The sequence below is a fragment of the Erythrolamprus reginae genome, chromosome 2, assembly GCF_031021105.1.
Source record: "Erythrolamprus reginae isolate rEryReg1 chromosome 2, rEryReg1.hap1, whole genome shotgun sequence".
Taxonomy (NCBI): Eukaryota; Metazoa; Chordata; class Lepidosauria; order Squamata; family Dipsadidae; genus Erythrolamprus; species Erythrolamprus reginae.
The window spans coordinates 99,995,636-100,015,370 of NC_091951.1; the positions used below are offsets into that span (position 1 = coordinate 99,995,636).

Sequence of the window (19,735 nt, forward strand, 5' to 3'; positions counted from 1 at the left end):
GCAACACGGATGTTGGTTTCTCCCTTCATCCGTCACTACCGCACAGACTCGTTTGCATTTGCTGACGCAGCATTCGATCAGCGAGTGCTGCAGCAGGTGCATGAGGAGCCGAGGAGCCAGGATTAAGTATTTGCCCTACTGAACTCCTTACCTGTGGTAAGTCCCATCCTGGACTCTTTTTTCGATGAGAGGGAAAAGGGGTGTTGGTTCTTAACCTGATACGCCCTTTTTCTGAGGATCGAAGGAAGAATCCAGACCCACCCTTAGGTCTGGTTTTGGCTGGCCGCTGGGGGATTTGTTGTTTCATATTTCTGCAGGCTTCTCAGGATTTGATGACTACAGTTAATGGGTTCTGCTAGGAGCTTGTACCATCCACTTCAGGCTTGTCGACTGAGGAAACGTTATCAGGGAGGCGGATCCTCAAAAATTCAACCCAATCCATAGAGATATGGGGTAGAGTAATCCATCTTCCTTTGATCCTCAGAAAAAGGGTGTATGTGGTAAGAACCAATGCCCTTCTCCACCTGGCATATTAATTAATTAATTAATTATTTATTACTTTGACTCGGGGCGGCTTACAACATTTCAATAAAAAATATACAATATATAAAACAATTCTAAATCCAATTAATAGAAATAATTAATTTAATTTTTTTTAAAGGCTAAACATTTAGAAAGCAAACATTCACATGCTTACTACCACTCCCTACACATTCACTAGGCAGAGGCTGACCTACCCATCGGTCTCCCCAAAAATTTCAGAATTTACCTACAAATATTTTGAGAGAGAGAGAATACTGGGTGAAGTGGAAGTGGCTGGAAATGTAATTATTTATTATGTGCGACCAAGAATTCTGTTAAAGAAGTGAGGCAGCCTGAGATTTCAGCTCAAGGGAAAATATTTATTTTAATGATAAACTATGAAGAGAAAGAAAAGACTTCATTAAAAGCAGATGTTTTGAATCAGAAAAAGGTATTCTGGAATGACATTGGAGTTTGATGATTATTTGAGATCTACCACATCAATTACAATTTACATAAGTGTGTGTATATACAAACACAAAAGATATCATATATAAAAGACGCATAATACTTCACTGTTTTTTATTCTTCCTTAGTTTTATAGTTGATCTGTTAGCAATCAACCTGTTCCTAAATTTAAATTGAGGCCATTTACATTTAATCTTAACCAAATGCAATCTTAACTATTAAGAATAAACATTACCATGTTCCATAAAAGGTGAAAAAGAATCCAGATATTGAATACTTCACATTTTCTTTTACAAAGCTCTTAACGTCTCTCAGTTTTGAGGATGATGTTCAAACTTCTACTCCATTATGTGTTTACTTTTATATTTCAGCATATAAAAATGTTAATGCATTAGAATGTGGTAATCATTTCCCAACTCAATTGCATTCCTTTACTAATACACTTACTTTTCAAATCTTTCCTTTCCTTTCTCTCCCAGGTGTATTCTACACCATTTTTAAATTAATATAGAATAGGCTTCCTGTGTTATGATGGCAGCTTAAGAAACATATATTAGTATATTACCTTTTAAGTATATCCAAACTACAGAATATTTTTAGATTATAGTTTGTTAGAACTATGCATTTTTAATGGAGCAATAATTCAACTACACATTTTCTTCTATATACTTGATTAAATTGATCTCAGATGAATTTTTATATTGCTCTTCGGTATTGTTTTATGATTGGGAAATAAAGCTCTTGATTACTAGTTAGTATGTTAACATTCAAGGAATTAAATGTTCCAATTATCCAAAATCCATCTGAAATGGAAAGAAACGGGGAGAATATAGATGAGAAAAAGAAATACATACTCACATGAATGAAAATTAAGTACTGTGAAGAAAAATGTGGGAGGGCTTGAAATAAAGTAGAGAAGATCTATTTACCTAACACTAATAGAGGATAGGAAAGCTGAAGATGGGAACCTGAATTTAACATATTAATCTAAAAACCTTTCCACTAAATATCTGGATATTATATATGCTGTCCTCTTTATAAGACCTTGATCCTTTAAGATTTAATAGTTCCATATTTCCTGCTTTGCTTTTGACAGTAAGTTGTTACCAGGATTACAGTTGTGAGCCTTGTAATTGTAATGTGCAGCCTATATTATTTTGTTAATGAAGACATGTAGTGAAATATATGAAATGCCTTAATATGATCAAGGCTCATTATATAAATTCTGCTGGTTGCCTAATCTTATTAATTTTCTTATTAATAGGATGCTTCTGTGTTGTCATAGTGTGGTATGTGTGTGTATGTATGTGTTGTGACAAATCCATACACAGTAGCCTTTTTTTGAGCAACTTTTATCACAGAGCTCAGAAATGGACAATTTGTTATTAGCTGTGGTGATTTGACAAGTCTCTTTTTGCCAATTATATATAACTTGCAGTTACTCACTTCACTTTTCCTGTCAAACACAATAATCTTGATCTCTTGTTCATGGATTACTTCCAGATCCACACTAAGTCACAAGGTTAAAAATCTAGAGACCATGAGTTCTAATCCTGTCAGCTGCATGAAGTCAGGCTTTGGGCCAGTCACTCTCTCACAGCCCTAGAAAGGAGATAGTTGCAAAATCTTGCCAAAAAACTGCAGGGATTTGTAAAGGCAGTCACCAGGAAACAACATGGACTCAAAGGGACAGGGGGAAAAAACTTATCTATTTTATATTATTTCCAACATGAGACTTCTCAGTTAACATTTGTGTGTGTATGCATTTACATTTCTAACTAACACATTTTTACAATCTACTATATGAGATTCTTTATACATTTTCCATAAATAGCCAAGGGACCTTCAGAGATTTTTATTTTACTCCATTACTGAAACTTTTGCTAAATATTCCATTTATTTACATATACACTTACATCTGTCATATTGCACTTACCATATTTAACAAACATCAACTCAATATAATGCAAAATATTCTATAATTTAAACCTAAACCTACTTTGTCATATGCTTTCTCTAAATCAATAAAATGAAACACATTATTGCATTTACCTTTTAAATTAGGTATTTTTGTTTACTATAGTGAGATCTGCACACTCCCTGCCTGGTATAAAAACACAGCGCTTTCCAAATTTTGTTCACTGTTCACTTCTTGTTTCCTGTCAAATAGCCATGTAATAAAGGTAAAAATAATAAGTCAGTCTAATGCTATATTTATTTATTTATTACATTTATAGCTTACTGAACCTGTTGTCTAGAAAGGTGTATGGCAGAATTCCGATTCTGTGGTTTTTACTTATGCTCTTGTCTTGATACTGCTAACATCCTTCCAATTGTCAGGCATAAATATGGCCTTGACACATTCATGGAGTATGTTACACAGCCCTTCCATAATTATGGTAAAAAAGATTAGTGCGTACATTAAATGTAGACTTGTTTAAGAACTAATTTATTTCTGTGTCTTTGGATAAAATCATTTTTAGAAACAGCAATGTAATTTATATTACTGCAGTTGTGGTGGTACAGTGGTTAGAATATACTATTGCAGGCTAACTCTGTCAGGAGTTCAATTCCTTCGATCCTGACCCGCTCAAGGTTGACTGAGTTTTCCACCCTTCCGAGGTTGGTAAAATGGTGACATAGATTCTTGGGAGCAATATGCTGACTCTGTAAACTGCTTAGAGAGGGCTGTAAAGTTCTATGAAGCGGTATATACAGTGTTCCCTCGATTTTCGCGGGTTCGAACTTCGCGAAAAGTCTATACCACGGTTTTTCAAAAATATTAATTAAAAAATACTTTGCAGGTTTTTCCCTTATACCACGGTTTTTCCTGCCCAATGATGTCATATGTCATCGCCAAACTTTCATCTGCCTTTAATAAATATTTTTTTTAATAAACTTTAATAAATAAACATGGTGAGCAATGGTTGCTAAGGGAATGGGAAATTATAATTTAGGGGTTTAAAGTGTTAAGGGAAGGCTTGTGATACTGTTCATAGCCAAAAATAGTGTATTTACTTCCGCATCTCTACTTCGCGGAAATTCGACTTTCGCGGGCGGTCTCAGAACGCATCCCCCGCGAAAAACGAGGGAACACTGTAGGTCTAAGTGATATTGCGGTTGCTACATTTATATTGTGATGCTTTAAAAGGTTTAAGCCTCCAACCGCCCTCAACAAGTCTTTTCGGAATTTGTACCATTGGCAAAATTATATAGTGTACAAATTGAACTGAACATAATTGTTACCTTTTCTTGTAAACTATAGGTAAGATTAGAGCAGCCACATAATATTTGTCTATCTGTCTGTCTTTATATCTATCATCTGTCTGTCTGTCCATCAATCAATCAATCAATCAATCAATCATCTCCCTTTGCATACAGTGCAAGTGTCTCAAGACCACTCTTGGCAGACTAGAGATACTTCTGGATTAAGGATTTGCTTCCATGGAAGCAAAACTTCCCATGAGTGTATTGGAAATGTAATTAAGCAGTACCATTCATTTTTGAATTTATTAAATACAAATATTTTTTTAAATTGCAGTTAATAAAAACTGCATGTGCATGTTGAGCCCATGAGGATGAATTGAATTTAGCTTTCTGCACTGATAATTTTCTGGCATAGCAAATCATACACAGATTCCACTGAAACCAACACCTTTTTGCAATTAATATTCACTTCTTTTTTTGCAGGAGATTTACTTGTTTCTGTCTTTTTTTAATTGCCTTTTTTCAATATTTAAACACTACTGTTTTTCCATAGAGAAAATGAATTTCCTCCTGATCTCAGCTAATGCATATTTTACATTTGTGTATGGTGTATGTTTATATTGATAGTTATAAGTAATGTGGTGCAATATCATCTGTACAAAACTGTGTCTCTATCAATATTTGCCTTTAAAAAACTTTTGTTTGAGGTTATACATTTTTGTATGATGCTACTCAACTGTGTATAGTCCTTCTGTAAAGAAAATGGAAAATATCAATAAGACAAAGCTTTTTCCTTTGGCAATGAATTATGTCTTAAAATCTGGGGTGCCCACCTTTCCTTGTAAGGACAAAATAGAAACCAGTAGCATCTATTTTTGTAGATGCAGACAAAATCCATTTGATTATGGAGAGCAAGCAGCTTTTGTGCTGTTAGTTGGATCTACATCAATCCCATACTCACAGCATATTGGGTAGGATGGCCAGTGCTGGAAATTCTGAGAGGCTTTAGTACAACATATTTAGAAAGCATCAGTTTGAGAAAAGCTCATGTACTGTATACCAACAGAAGGATTATGCTAAGGGAAAAGTGTGCATTTCTAGATCTTCTCTCATTTTCAATAATCCAAAGTCTCAAAAAGTTTTGGATTGCTGCAAGACATTTTCTACAACAGTCTGATTTTTGAAAGTGTTCAATTATAAAGTTACTGTATGGAAACATAATCAAATAAATATAGGACGCTAAAGTAGTTAAATATTTTTAAATTTCTCTTGTGATACAGAATCCTGCATTTGTCTGGAATGGCAAAAATATTAGGCAAACGATTGGGGAAATATTTAAGTTAGGGTGAGAAACAGTAGTGTAGGAGAAAGAAAAATGTTTTCTAGACCTCAAAATCTGTTTAGATCAGCGGTTCTCAACCTGTGGGTCGCAACCCCTTTGGGGGTCAAACGATCCTTTCACAGGGGTTGCCTAAGACCATCGGAAAACACATATTTCTGATGGTCTGAGGAACTGAGACACTGCTTCTCTTATTTGTCTCCAGGTGGGTCCACCTACATGCAAATGGACTACTGCCAAAAAAAAATAATATCTGTACCATGGGAACTTTTGAGCATGTGCAAAAGCTGAATTTCTGGCACTGCGCATGCATCACCATCTTGTTTTTGGCTTGTTTTTTGCAATTTAAAAAAAATTGGCACTGTGCATGCATGCACGTGCAGGAGGAAGCAAACCACTAGCAAGGAAAGTTAGAACCCACCCCTGAGTTTCCTAATAATTTTATTATTTTATGGTTTATTTATTTATTAGATTTGTATGCTGCCCCTCTCCGTAGACTCGGGGCGGCTCACAGCATACAATAAAACAATTCATAACAAATCTAATAAATTTAAAAAATATTTTTAAAAACCCATTATTAAAGCAGACATACACACAAACATACCATACATAAATTGTACAGGCCCGGGGTGTGTGTGCCTCAATTTTCCCTCTGCCTAACGGCAGAGGTGAGTTTTAAGGAGTTTACAGAAGGCAAGGAGGGTGGGGGCAGTTCTAATCTCCGGGGGGAGCTGGTTCCAGAGGGTCGGGGCTACTACAGAGAAGGCTCTTTCCCTGGGACCTGCCAGACGACATTGTTTAGTCGACGGGACCCGGAGAAGGCCAACTCTGTGGGACCTAATCGGTCGCTGGGATTCGTGCGGCAGAAGGCGGTCCCGGAGATATTCTGGTCCGATGCCATGAAGGGCTTTATAGGTCACCACAACATGAGAAACTATATTAAAGGGTTGCAGCCTTAGGAAGTTTGAGAGCCACTGTTTTAGACAATGGTAAAGTCTTGGTTACAGTACGTTACATGTCTTTCTAAATCTGCTGCCTTCTCGTCTTCACTGCTGAAGAGCAGTTCACCAAAAAACAAAAAAAGCACAACAAATAGATTTCAAGTTAATCTATTTGTATAGATGTAGTTAATATATTCACGGGTTTGTATGAATCAGTTACTCAAAGTAGATGATATTTTTGTTGTGATGAACATGAACTGTTTGGAGGATACCACATTCCAAGTATTAGTAGGGGGTTGAGCTGAAGCATCATGCTGTCACTTTTTATTCCCATCACCTTACTCTTAACGATACACCAGGAACTCTGCATAGTGCTTTGTTCAGGATGAGAATAAGTGCTCTTAATGGAGAATCTTGGAACATTCTTTTTTTTTCTTTAAAAACCAACCTAACCTGGTTAGCTAAACTGGGTCACTTGGGTTGCAGGTCTTCAGTCCATTATTTTTCTGAATGTCCTTCCTTCCCCCTGACAGTTTGATATGAATTTGCTCAGTGTTTTGGTTGCCTTCCGTTGCTTTTCTTTAGGAAAGATAATACACAGAATTATTTTCTCTGGGCATCAAATGAATCTGGAGATGTATCTCCAAGCTCATGATAATGAAGGTAGAAAAAGGAACTTTCTCCATGCTTTATATAAAGCCCCAGCCCACTGTAACCGCTTAATTTTCCTTCCATCTGGATCTCAGAAAGAGTAACAGAAAACAGGGGAATAATGAGGAGAAGGCGCAAGGGTTAGAATTGCTTTTGTTTAACATCTTCATTATTGATCATCATTTGCATACTAATGAAATCAACAAATGATGGTGAATTGTGTGAAGTTGCAAGCACATCACAAAAGAGGCTAGGGGTCCCAGGAGCAATTCAAAAACATGAACAGAAAATTGCAGGATTAGATTTGGTTTCTAAAAATAATAATACTTGCAGAGGTGGGGAAGATCAACATTTACATGATAGAACTGCAAATAGGAGCAAGAAGGAAAGTTGGAAATGGAACTTTGTTCACTCTGTTACCCCTGTTAAATTCCACGTGTGTTCATTGTGCTAAAGCCAACTGGGAGCAGTGCTCTGTGTACCAGGGGAATGATTTCCCTGCAACAATTATGGAACCAAAATTAATAGGCCTCGCCTCTTTTTCAAAGATCTCTGCTGGATCCTTTGCAGTTGTAGCAAGTCAGTGTGGAAATTCTCTCAAATCCCATAAAAGCTCATACTAAAATTAGTGAATAATTTATTTGCTAGAATGTAGAATCATGCACCTAGAAAGAATCACATGGATCATTTAGCCCCCACCCCCTTTATAGTTAGAGCTCCAAAACAGAGGATTAGATCTGGAAGACAACATTAACCAAGGGCAATAATTGATTCCTGGCAACTACCTAGATTGGTCCCTACAGTCTTCTTGGCAAGGTTTTCAGAAGTGGTTTGCCTTTGCCTTCTTCCTAGGTTGGAGAAAGAATCTAAGAAGAGCCCTGCTGAATTGGGCCAAAGCCCATCCAGTCCAGCAGTCTGTGTTCCACAGTGGCCCCCCAATTGTCCGTGGGGATTTTATTTTATTTTATTTATTGTTAGAGTTGAAAGGGACCATGCAGGTCATCAAGTTCAACCCCCTGCCTGAGCAGGAATCCTAAAGCACCCCAGCCAAGTGGCAGTCCAATCTCCTCTTAAAAATGTCCAGAGTTGTGGAGTTCACCACCTCCGCAGGCAGGTTGTTCCACTGGTTGATCGCTCTGACCGTCAGGAAGTTCTTCCTTACTTCTAGGTTGAATCTCTCCTTGGTCAGCTTCCAGCCGTTGTTCCTCGTTCGGCCCTCTGGTGCTCTAGAGAATAGAGTGACCCCCTCCTCTCTGTGGCGACCCCTCATATACCTGTATACAGCTATCATGTCCCCTCTGGCCCTCCTTTTCTCTAGGCTGTCCATGCCCAGTTCCCGCAATCTCTCTTCGTAAGTCTTGGTTTCAAGTCCCCTAATCATTTCGGTTGCTCTTTTCTGCACCTTCTCCAGAGTTTCAATGTCTCTTTTGAAGTGTGGTGACCAGAACTGGATGCAGTACTCCAGATGTGGTCTGACCAGGGCATAGTGGTATTAATACTTCCCTGGTCTTGGAGTGTATCCCCCTGTTGATGCAGCTTAGGATGGTGTTGGCTTTTTTGGCCGCTGCTGCACAGAATGATTTGCCCAAGGTCACCCACAGGCTTTGTGCCTAAGGTGGGTCTAAAACTTACAGTCTCCTGATTTCTAGTCTGATGCCTCTGTACCAAACTAGTTCTCAACTGATACAAGGATTCAAAATATGCCTCTGTCCATCTTTTTTCTTTGAATTCATATAGGCCTTGATATCTTTCTAAGCTGCTGGTGTTAGTAGGGGTACTCTCCCTACTGCTTCCATGTTTTCAAAGTGAACAATTATAAATTACTTTGGGGCTTAAGAAGAACTGTAATTAAACAATAGATTTTCACAGTAATGAAACAAGTTCTTGGTTCGGCTTTATTTTATTTTAATAGTACATTTTCTATGCTTTCTCATTATACTTAATCTGGTTCAGATAATTCATGCTTGCTTATTTAAGGAACATGATTTGGGATTGGATCAGTAGTCTGGTATCTGATGGACAGATGTCCAACCCAATTGCGTTCAGTTCATTTAGAAAGAATTACATTGTGTGTTAGAAATCCAACCCAGCCTAATATCACCCACAAATCTGATACATGCCATGTCAGCTTTTTCATTAACAATAGAAAAAATGGCAGCAAATTAATTAATAGTGTCCAGTCAACGAAGCAGTGTGCCAGTGTCTGGAGGCTGTTGGGGCCTGGATGGGTGTCAACAAACTCAAATTCAACCCAGTGGCTGTGGGTCTTTCCTCCCAAGGACAATCCCATCTGTCCGTCCATCACCCTGGGGGGGGGGGAAGCTACTGACCTCCTCAGAGAAGGTTCGCGATTTGGACGTCCTCCTCGATCCACAGCTGACATTGGAACATCATCTTTCGGCTGTGGCGAGGAGGGTGTTTGCCCAGGTCTGCCTGATGCACCAGTTGCAGCCCTATTTGGACAGGGAGTCACTGCTCACAGTCACTCATGCCCTCATCACCTCGAGCTTCGATTACTGCAACGCTCTCTACATGGGGCTATCTCTGAAAAGTGTTCGGAAACTTCAGATCGTGCAGTACATGGCCGCGAGAGCCATCGTGGGGCTTTCTAGATTCGCCCAGGTTTCTGCAACACTCCGTGGCCTGCATTGGCTGCCGATCAGTTTCCGGTCACAATTCAAAGTGTTGGTTATGACCTTTAAAGTCCTGCATGGCATTGGACCAGAATACCTCTGGAATCGCCTCCCCACAAATCCCAGCGACCGATAAGGTCCTACAGAGTTGGCCTTCTCCAGGTCCCGTTGAACAAACAATGTCGTTTGTCGGGCCCCAGGGGAAGAGCCTTCTCTGTGGCAGCCCGGCCCTCTGGAATCAACTCCCCCCAAAGATTAGAACTGCCCCCACACTCCTTGTCTTTCGTAAATTACTCAAGACACATCTATACCGCCAGGCATGGGGGAGTTGAGATACCTTTCCCCCAGGCTTTTTTATATTTATGTTTGGGTATGTATATGTTGTTTGCTTTTTTAAATATGATAGGGTTTTATGTGCTTTTTAATATTAGATTTGTTTTTTCTGGAATATTGTTTTTATTATTGTTGTGAGCCGCCCCGAGTCTTCGGAGAGGGGCGGCATACAAATCTAATAAATTGAATTGAATTGAATATAGTCTTATGAGCTAGAATCAAAGCAGACTAGTTTCTGAAAGTTTGTTTTCTCTTGTTTCAGATACTGTAAGACCCTTTTATTATATTTTAATACATATGGCTACCTTCACTAGTAATTCTTCACTGACATTTTCAAAAATTTATTTGTTTGTTTGTTTGTTTGTTTATTTATTTATTAGATTTGTATGCCGCCCCTCTCAGTAGACTCGGGGCGGCTCACAACAGCAATAGAACAATTTAACAAATCTAATAATTTAAAAAACATTTAAAAATCCCCATTATTAATCAAACATACATACAAACATGCCATACCTAAATTGTATAGGCCCGGGGGAGATATCTCAATTCCCCCATGCCTGGCGGCAAAGGTGGGTTTTAAGGAGTTTATGGAAGGCAAGGAGGGTGGGGGCAGTTCTAATCTCCAGGGGGAGCTGGTTCCAGAGGGTCGGGACCGCCACAGAAAATTAAGCTAAAGCACAGGATTGACTGCAATGGAGATCCAATTGCTCTCCCTTTTCTCATTTTTATCAATTTATTGTTATCCTAGGAGTGCAATTCTTTTTAACCACTTTTGAATATTTATTCTGGTTCATGCTTGTTTAACTAACATGATTTGGGATTGGATCAATAGTCTGATATCTTGAAGGCAATCCCGTGTACAGTAATAGGGCCTCCAATTCCCGAATGAAGAAGTGGGGCACACTATTTGTAGCTCTCTTGGTGTTGCTTTTATTTGAAGCTGAGGCTTTGGTAGTGAAGGGCAATCGAATCTTCCAGCTGTTTTGAACTTAGTCTTCCATCACCTCAATTAACCTCTCCAATGATAAGATTATGGGATTTGCAAACCAAAATAATCCTATCCCTAGCATATGTATCCCAGGCTTTGCAAACAGAGTATATTTTTGCTGTGTATTGAGGATGCTGATTGACTAGAAAAAAAGCATTAAATCAGTTGGTAAAGGTATCTTCTAATATTTCACTTCAGTTTTTTCCAAATCCTTGCTGCAATATCTATTTTCATTTTGATTCCTTGGTTAGCCTTCTCATATATAATGAATGCTGCATTTAGAAGGACCAAGTAGTTGCTTTTCACATTTTAGTCTCTGTCAATATTCATAGCTATTTTAATGGATTTTTAAAAATGAAATCAATATTAAACAACTTTGCTTTCTCTACTGATATTTCTTTTCAAGGTGAGTAGCAGACTAAGGTGTGTTGCTTCACTTGCGTAAATTTTCTTAAAGCAGTCTCAGTTATTTTATTGGTTGCAGTTCATTCTATGCTATTATCCTTCTTATTTTTCTACTACCTTCTCCTATTGCTATCTGATGATTATATTACTTCGTTGCTTGTATGTACATTGAGAGCTTCTGCACCAGAGACAAATTCCTTGTGTGTCCAATCACACTTTGCCAAATAAAGTATTGCATTCCATTCTATGCAGGGACATTCTTGAAGAGGAACATTTGATTTCATTTTAGAAATCTCCCCATGTTTCTTATCTTCGGTCCAGTTTTTAGTTTTCGTCTCTCCCATTATTAAACAGTGTCCTGCATAGCTGCACTTACCTTGTTCGTTGTCTTCTGGTCGTTCCTGGCATGGATATGGTCCACAATTGTGCCTCCATTGTTACACACTGTAGAAGTGAACTGTCGCTGACTATTGCTTATTATGCTGTTGGCTTTTAAAACATGCTTCACTGACAATTTCAAGAGGTTGTAGCATGATTGCCATTTTGAAGGATCTGACCCCCTCTCCAGCTCAGAGGGAACCAAATGGATTTAGTAGAGTAGACTCTGATACATAGCAGGGTGGCTTTTTTCATAACACAAATTGGGATTCTTTTCCCCCTGATATTTTTTTAGTCCTTTTTTTTTTTTGGAGGAAACATCTTTGCCGGTTGAGACTTTCCTACTGGATTAAGGAAACATCCAGCTATACTGTTGTGTATGCTAGCTGCATGATCTAATACAATTTTTATATTCCCATCCAATTTTGAATTTTCCAGCAAAACAACTTCTCATTAAAATCTCATACAGCGGGTGTTTGGCTTGGCAGTGACTGACGTGAAGTGTATTGTCTTCTCTGACATGTGTTTGCTTGTTTGTCTGCATCTCTTATTGCTCATTATATTTATCATACGGCTCTTTTAATAGCTACAGAGTGTTTTTTTCTTTGTGTCTGAGATTTCTCACCAACTGACTCTGCATTTATGCCAGTTCTTTTCTTCTGTTCTTGTTCTCTTTCTCTGGCCTGGGAGATTTGGACAAAGGTTAGGCAGGGGGCAAGGAAGGGCAGCAAATAGGATGCGTCTCCTGTAGTTTATATGTTTACCATATTTTTTCTTCTGCAGCTAGAGTCCAAAGAGGAGCACGATCTGCAGAAGAAAAGAACAAAACAGCAGCTGGATAGAGTGAAGTTCACCGCGAAAAGAAAAATTGCACGTAGGTGTCACATGTCTGGGGGAAAGGGGATATGGGAGAATGAAAAGTGCATGCTTAAAAAAAATTCCAGCTTTTCCATATGTCAAACATCTATGTTGATGCTTAATGATTTGGCTTATATGCATGTGTAACTGATGCTGCAGCTGTGTTCTGGAATAATGTTGCTCCTACTCCCCAATATCTAAGATGATCTCCCTATCTTATGTATTTGAAATCAGAAAGATGAAAGGAATTATAAAGGTTATACATATGGTGCTGTTCTATATAGAAACCCAGAGTAAGAATGAAAAGTGATCATTATCACCTTCATATATATTATTTAAGCTAGCTATTGCAAGATTTGGTGCCATTCCAACACATTACATTTTGATTCACAATTGCCAGCCAGCATTTGCCTTTATTGATAACTGGTTTTTAAGAGTTGAAATTTATCTGGAATGTAACAATTTGAGGAAGGTTGCCTAAGTCCTATCTAAAAGCAGCCTTGCACTCATATATTTTATGTTTGGTAGCTTGCCATTAGGTGAAGCATGCACACCCAGATCTATTCATTAATCAATTTAATCCAAAAGGCTCTTTCGAGTTTGTATTAAGGAGTTACAGGTTCTAAGGTAACCAGTGTCAATCAATAAACAACAATTGGAAAACTAGGTTCCCTTGCTGTCACCAACTCTTCTTTATAAATCAGCCTTTTGGAAACCAGGAGAGGATTGAAGGAGAAGTGTTCACCCCGCTCTGGGTCTGGTTAACAACAGAATGGGAAACCAAACTAAACTGTTGGTATCTTCAGCTGAGCTGTGCTGATGTGGGTACTAGGAGGAAACTATTAATTCTTGACCAATTTTAAACAAAAATCAGTGTTGTTATAGAGGCCAGAAGACGATAAGATTCTATAGATACAACACACAGTTAAAAAGAGTTTAAAAAACACAAACCTAATACAATTCTAACTGTAGGGAAAGAATTCCAGTTTCAACTTGGCCTGAAATTATTCTCTCATTTAAGATACCTGCTTTCTATAAATTTCTATAGAATTCTTTCTATAAACAAAAAAGAATCTACTTTCATCCAGAATCCCATTCCTTTCCTTTATTGATTCTCAGGGGTCAAGTCAACTATGGGAAGATAAGGCTGGCTTGTTCTTTAAAAGGCCAGCTGTTCCCTGTTACAAATTTGAAACCAATTCCTAATGACTTCACAAATATATCCATAGAGTTTCCTTGGTTCAATAGGGAAATGGTGACTGTTGCCATTTGGTATTCAATTTTACCTCCATCTAGCCCTATAAACTTGGTAGACCCTGTTGATATAGCTTCTTAGGTAATTTATTTGACAAACAAATTATAGACTCATGAAATTGGAAGGGATACAAGAATATATCCAAGATTTGAATTTCTGCTTGGAGTACAATCATGATAGCAGGAGGATCTCAGGGTTGTCGTTGTTTAGTTTTTGAAAGGGTTCTTTCTGATGGACCATTAAAAATGTAGCAAAAAAATAAATTCATTTACACAGCAAATTCCGATTTACTATATTTTTCAGAGTATAAGACGCACTGAAGTATAAGATGTTTTTGGGGAGGAAAACAGAGAAAAGAATCTGCTTACCATGTATTCATCTGGCTAGTGTCCTTAGCCAACACATTATTTTATCCCTGATTAGGGTTTTAAAAAAAAGTTTATTTGGAGAAAGTAACAGTGAAAGAGTTTGCAAGCCAATAAGAGCTGGGAACATCATTAGCAACTGGAAAGAAACATTAAGAGCAAATAGAGCAATGGAAAAAACCCTGCAAAGACTTAGGTCTTGGAAAACATTCTTCGCAGAGAGTAACAATGAAAGGGCTTGCAAGCCGGTAAGAGCTGGGAACATTGTTAGTAGCTGGTTAGGGCTGGAAAGAAACATTTGGAGCATGTTAGACCAATGAAAAAAACCCCCTGCAAAGACTTAGGGCATGGAAAACATTCTTTGCAGAGAGCAACAATGAAAGAGCCTGCAAGGTAAAAGCTGGGAAGATCGTTAGCAACTAGTTAGAGCTGAAAAAAAAGCTACATTCAGAGTATAAGACGCACCCAAATTATCAGCCTCTTTTAGGGAGGAAAAAGGTGTGTCTTATACTCCGAAAAATACGATAGTCTCCACATCGTCTTCTTCATGGTTTTATTCCAATTCGTAACATGAATTCAGGAGCACCTATCCTATACCCAATAGTATTTGCCCATTCAATACAATGGTAGAAAGACTCCCTTCGTGTCTCTTTGTTCAGGGGTCCACTATAGCAGGGATCTCCAAACTTCGGGCTGCAGACTGGTATTGGTCTGTGGCCTGTTAAGAATTAGGCTGTGCAAGCATCAGGTGAGTGAGTGGTGCTTCATCTATGCATGTATGGGATCTAGGTTGCCCATGAACACCCCCCCCCCCCAAAGTCTGTATAAAAATTGTTTTCCACAAAACCGGTCCCGGGTGCCAGGAAAGTTGAAGAAGACTGCTGATCTATAGGGGATCACAGAAACAGACTGCCCCCATTGCTGAGCCACTGAGTGAATCCTATTGTATGCTTTAGAAAGGCCTTTAGAACTGTTCTGACCTAGGCTTCCTGATAAATAATAAAGTACAAACATAGTCCCCAAAACCTCTTTTTATTTTAACGGCTGCAAATTATGTTCATTCCCAGCTGTAATAAGTCCAAAGCAATGTTAAATAGTCCGACAGAAGTCTTTTGGAAGGAGGCTGATATCACCAACCTTTATCTCTCTTGACATCCCGCCGAAGACTTAATTGGCAAAGACCTTTACAAGGCTAAACAGAAACACGGAGTTAGAACTGAAATGCTGAGACATGAATTGAACAAAGTTGCTTCCTGCAACGGGCACATCCATTTGCTCCACTTTTATAGCCTATGGGAGGGGCCAATCATCTCCAAGCCTTACTCCCGAGTAGTCCTCCTCTGTAATTGTTCTTGCCTTCTGGCTCCCCCTGTTCCTTTGCCTCGCTCATGTCAGTCTCTGGAGGCTGTGGAGTTAGCACAGACCTCGCGGATGACCCTGGTTGGATCTCCGCCTCTGGCACTGAACCTTGTCCAGACTCCAGGCCTGGCCTATATGCCTCCCCAACCTGCTCGCTGTCTGACTCTCCTGCCAGCTCCCCGGCCGCTGGTGGACCACAAGAAGAACCTGACTGTTTCAGCTGGTCCCACGAGTGGCTTATTTTAATGTGTTCCCTCTGGAACAGGATTTTATCTTCGTGTCCAATAACTGGTGCCCCAGGATTTGTTTATGTTGATATGTGGCGATACGTTTATGATTTGAACCTGATGTGGACATGTTGAAATACATGATGCTCAGAATTCTTAGTGAATGGAATAAGCCCAATGAATGTTTGCAACGTATCTGAACTGAAACTCTATGATGCATTTGTGAAAGCAGGGATGGTACTCCAAGCAGAAATTCAAGTCAGTATTTGAGAAGTCTTCTCCGTAGATTTTTCTAATAGCAAGCAAGGCTATATTCAGGAATTTAAAGTAGGGAAAAGCTTAGATATCTCAGCCCTGTAAGGTAGGCCAGGCCCAGACACCTCAAGGATCTCTGAAATGCCCTTTGATTAAAGCAAAGGATAATAACAGAATCTTGTGAGTCTCTCCCAAGTTTTTCCCTGCTCTCTCTTATGCTATCAAAATCAGGGTGGGCTCATTCATACTTCCTTGCTTATGCTTACTTCAACTTCCACAGTGTGTAAGGGCTTCTCCAGGTCAGTGGTGGACTGCTGCATGGTCACAAGGGTTCGGGCAAACCTTTAGCTCTGATCGCTGGTTGGGCCTGCCCACCTGCCCTTGTTCTGTGCTATCCATTTATAACTTACTTTCTGGCCCATCTGCTGTTCTCACCGGAGCTGAGCTGATTAGGAATCTGTATGAAGCGTTCTTTCCCTCCCAAAGGGGCGTGTGTGAACACGCATTTGCATGCGCTCACAACCAGCGAACCCTTTGTTAAAGAAAGTGCAGCCCACCTCTGCTCTTAGGTCCCTTAAGAAATTCTTTCATACCAAGTTAATCTCTAAATTTTCTTTACAATAAAGGAATTTGGAAAATGGAAGGGCACATGCAGCATATCTATGAGACATGTTCGTTTCAGTTGAATATGAAATTTTCAGCACATACAGTCTTGGAAATTTTGGATCTCTTGTATTGCTTGCCGATCAGTTTCCGGTCACAATTCAAAGTGTTGGTTATGACCTATAAAGCCCTTCATGGCACCGGACCAGATTATCTCTGGGATCGCCTTCTGCTGCATGAATCCCAGCGACCAGTTAGGTCCCACACAGTGGGCCTTCTCCGGGTCCTGTCAACTAAACAATGTCATTTGGCAGGACCCAGGGGAAGAGCCTTCTCTGTGGCGGCCCCGGCCCTCTGGAACCAACTCCCCCCAGAGATTAGAATTGCCCCCACCCTCCTCGCCTTTCGTAAGCTTCTTAAAACTCACCTTTGCCGTCAGGCATGGGGGAATTGAGATATTCTTTCCCCCTAGGCCTTTACAATTTATGCATGGTATGTTTGGTTTTATAATAAGGGTTTTTTAGTTGTTTTAGTATTGGATTGTTATATGCTGTTTTTTATCACTGTTGTTAGCCGCCCTGAGTCTACGGAGAGGGGCGGCATACAAATCCAATAAATAAATAAAATAAATAAATTTGTTTGGAGCTCACGAATGTCAACCTCATAAGGTGAAGCAAGCTAAGAAACAAATGCTTATGTGCAGTGTTATGGTAGTATATGCATCACAACCAGCGACCAAGCCACGGGTGCACTAGGAATTGCTACTCTGCTCTCAACCAGCTCGTAACATTTCTGAAAGCTTAACAGTTGGCTCCTGCAAGCCAGCTCTAGAACATCTTTAAACATGCCTGGGATAAACATATATCCATCCTAAGATAAAACACAGGAAATAGTATAAGGGCAGACTAGATGGACCATGAGGTCTTTTTCTGCCGTCAGTCTTCTATGTTTCTATCACTGTCCTGCTCACCACTAAAGTAGTTTTATAAATAGCTGTAGAAGTTCAAAGAATAGCAACAGGGACAGAATCTCTTAAGTCTGAATGTGCTTCCCTCCTCCCTCACTCTGCCTTCATGTAAATTTGGGAAGGGCCTGTCTGAGATATTTACTCAAATTACTGTAGTCATTTTGGAATGAACTTGTGCTTCCCTTCTTTGACTGTTGCCTGGGTAACAATTCTGTCCACTGTCCATGAAGGACATTTTCTGTGCCCTCTACATCTAGCTCCTCAGTCCAAATTTCTGTAAAAAGGATGGCCTTAGCCACCCCTGACAGTGCTTGGCCTAAGCAAAAGTATTTCCATCTCCCACCCTCTTCACTGCTTTGGATGCAGGTCTCATCCACTACATTAGAGCAGTCAATTAGCAATAATTAATTAGGCACATCCATTTACATGTCTGCTCTTTTATTTATTAGAACTATAATTAGCCTTTTAGTGTTTATTTTTAGGCAAATTAAGGTTCATTTCTTTGAAATAAAAATGCTGTCTATGTTTTAAAAGGTTGCTTGAGTTTGATGACAAATTGGTCTCTTAGAGAAAAGGCTGATATGCAGAGGATGGGGGTTGCTTGGCCTTTTCATTGGGGATTTGGATTGAGCTTGCTCAAGCAATTAGCAAGTGCGAGGGTGTACTTTACACACTTACTTATGTGTGTGTGTGTGCATAAATGTGAGTATGTGTGCATATTGATGGTGCAAAGGGTTATCTCTCAGTGGGTCAAGTTCCCTCCTTGAGTTGACATTTTATTATTAATTACAAGGCATAGCAGGTCTGGTTTAGCTGTACGTATGGAGAAGTATTTATTTACTGTATTTGTATATTTTAATTGCAATAATTTATATGCTGCTTCCTGATATAGTTCTAGACAGTTCACAATAAAATCAGGCAAAACCCATCACAACATCACATTATGAATAGCATAATCTCAACCACAAAAGCCTAAAATGTTCTGCAAGTGTTCGAAATACTTCTGCACTTTGTTGCAATTCCTGATAAATAATACCTTCTGCCTTGAAGGCATGTTGGAAAAGAGTGGTTTCAAGAAGACAGTCGGGAAGGTCTGTCTTCACTCATCTAATTCATGAGTGATAGCAGCCTGATTTCCACAACAGTAACAGTAATTAGGTGCGCTGAAAATAGGGACTACATTTCGATCATGGGACCAGTTGTAGCCCTCCATTACAAGTTGATGAGCCCGAGACACCAATGTAAGTCCATTGGCGTGGTTAAATGTTTCAGAAATATCCTGGCCAAATGTGCAGCCTGTACCACGTGGAGAGATCCCCCAGCCACCATGATCAGGCTGCTATCATGGAATTAGATGAGTTGTTTGCCCTCCTTGGGTCATGGAACCCTGAATTCCAAGAAAGCAGGCTGCAGTGTTATGTGGACTGTCTTTTTGAAACCACTCTTTTCCAACAATCCTTCAAGGCCGAAGGTATTATTTATCAGGAATTGCAACGAAATGCAGAAGTATCTTGAACACTTTATTATTATTATTATTATTATTATTATTATTATTATTATTATTATTATATTAGACTTGTATGCCGCCCCTCTCCGAAGACTCGGGGCGGCTCACAACAGTAATACAAAAACAATATAACAGTGAGACAAATCTAATATTAAAATAAAACATATCTAAAACCCCAACAATTTAAAACCATACAACACATACATACCAAACATAAAATATAAAAGCCTGGAGTGAGGATGTCTCAGTTCCCCCATGCCTGGCGATAAAAGTGGGTCTTGAGTAATTTGCGAAAGACAAGGAGGGTGGGGGCTGTTCTAATCTCCGGGGGGAGTTGATTCCAGAGGGCCGGGGCCACCACAGAGAAGGCTCTTCCCCTGGGGCCCGCCAAATGACATTGTTTGGTCGACGGGACCCGGAGAAGGCCAACTCTGTGGGACCTTATCGGCCGCTGGGATTCGTGCAGTAGAAGGC

The 19,735-nt window shown here is 39.4% G+C and overlaps 1 protein-coding gene across 13 annotated transcripts in view; it reads left to right on the forward strand.

Annotated features, from left to right (window-relative positions):
- The window catches only part of UIMC1 (ubiquitin interaction motif containing 1), a 107,354-nt gene that overhangs the window by 28,161 nt on the left and 59,458 nt on the right, over positions 1-19,735 (forward strand). For 12 of the 13 annotated variants that reach the window (XM_070738937.1, XM_070738938.1, XM_070738939.1 and 9 more), the window contains one exon: positions 12,649-12,739. The exons of the other annotated variant lie outside the window; for it this stretch is intronic. In XM_070738937.1, coding sequence (XP_070595038.1) covers positions 12,649-12,739 — 91 coding nt within the window. The remainder of the gene's footprint in view (positions 1-12,648; positions 12,740-19,735) is intronic. 13 annotated transcript variants of the gene reach the window in all.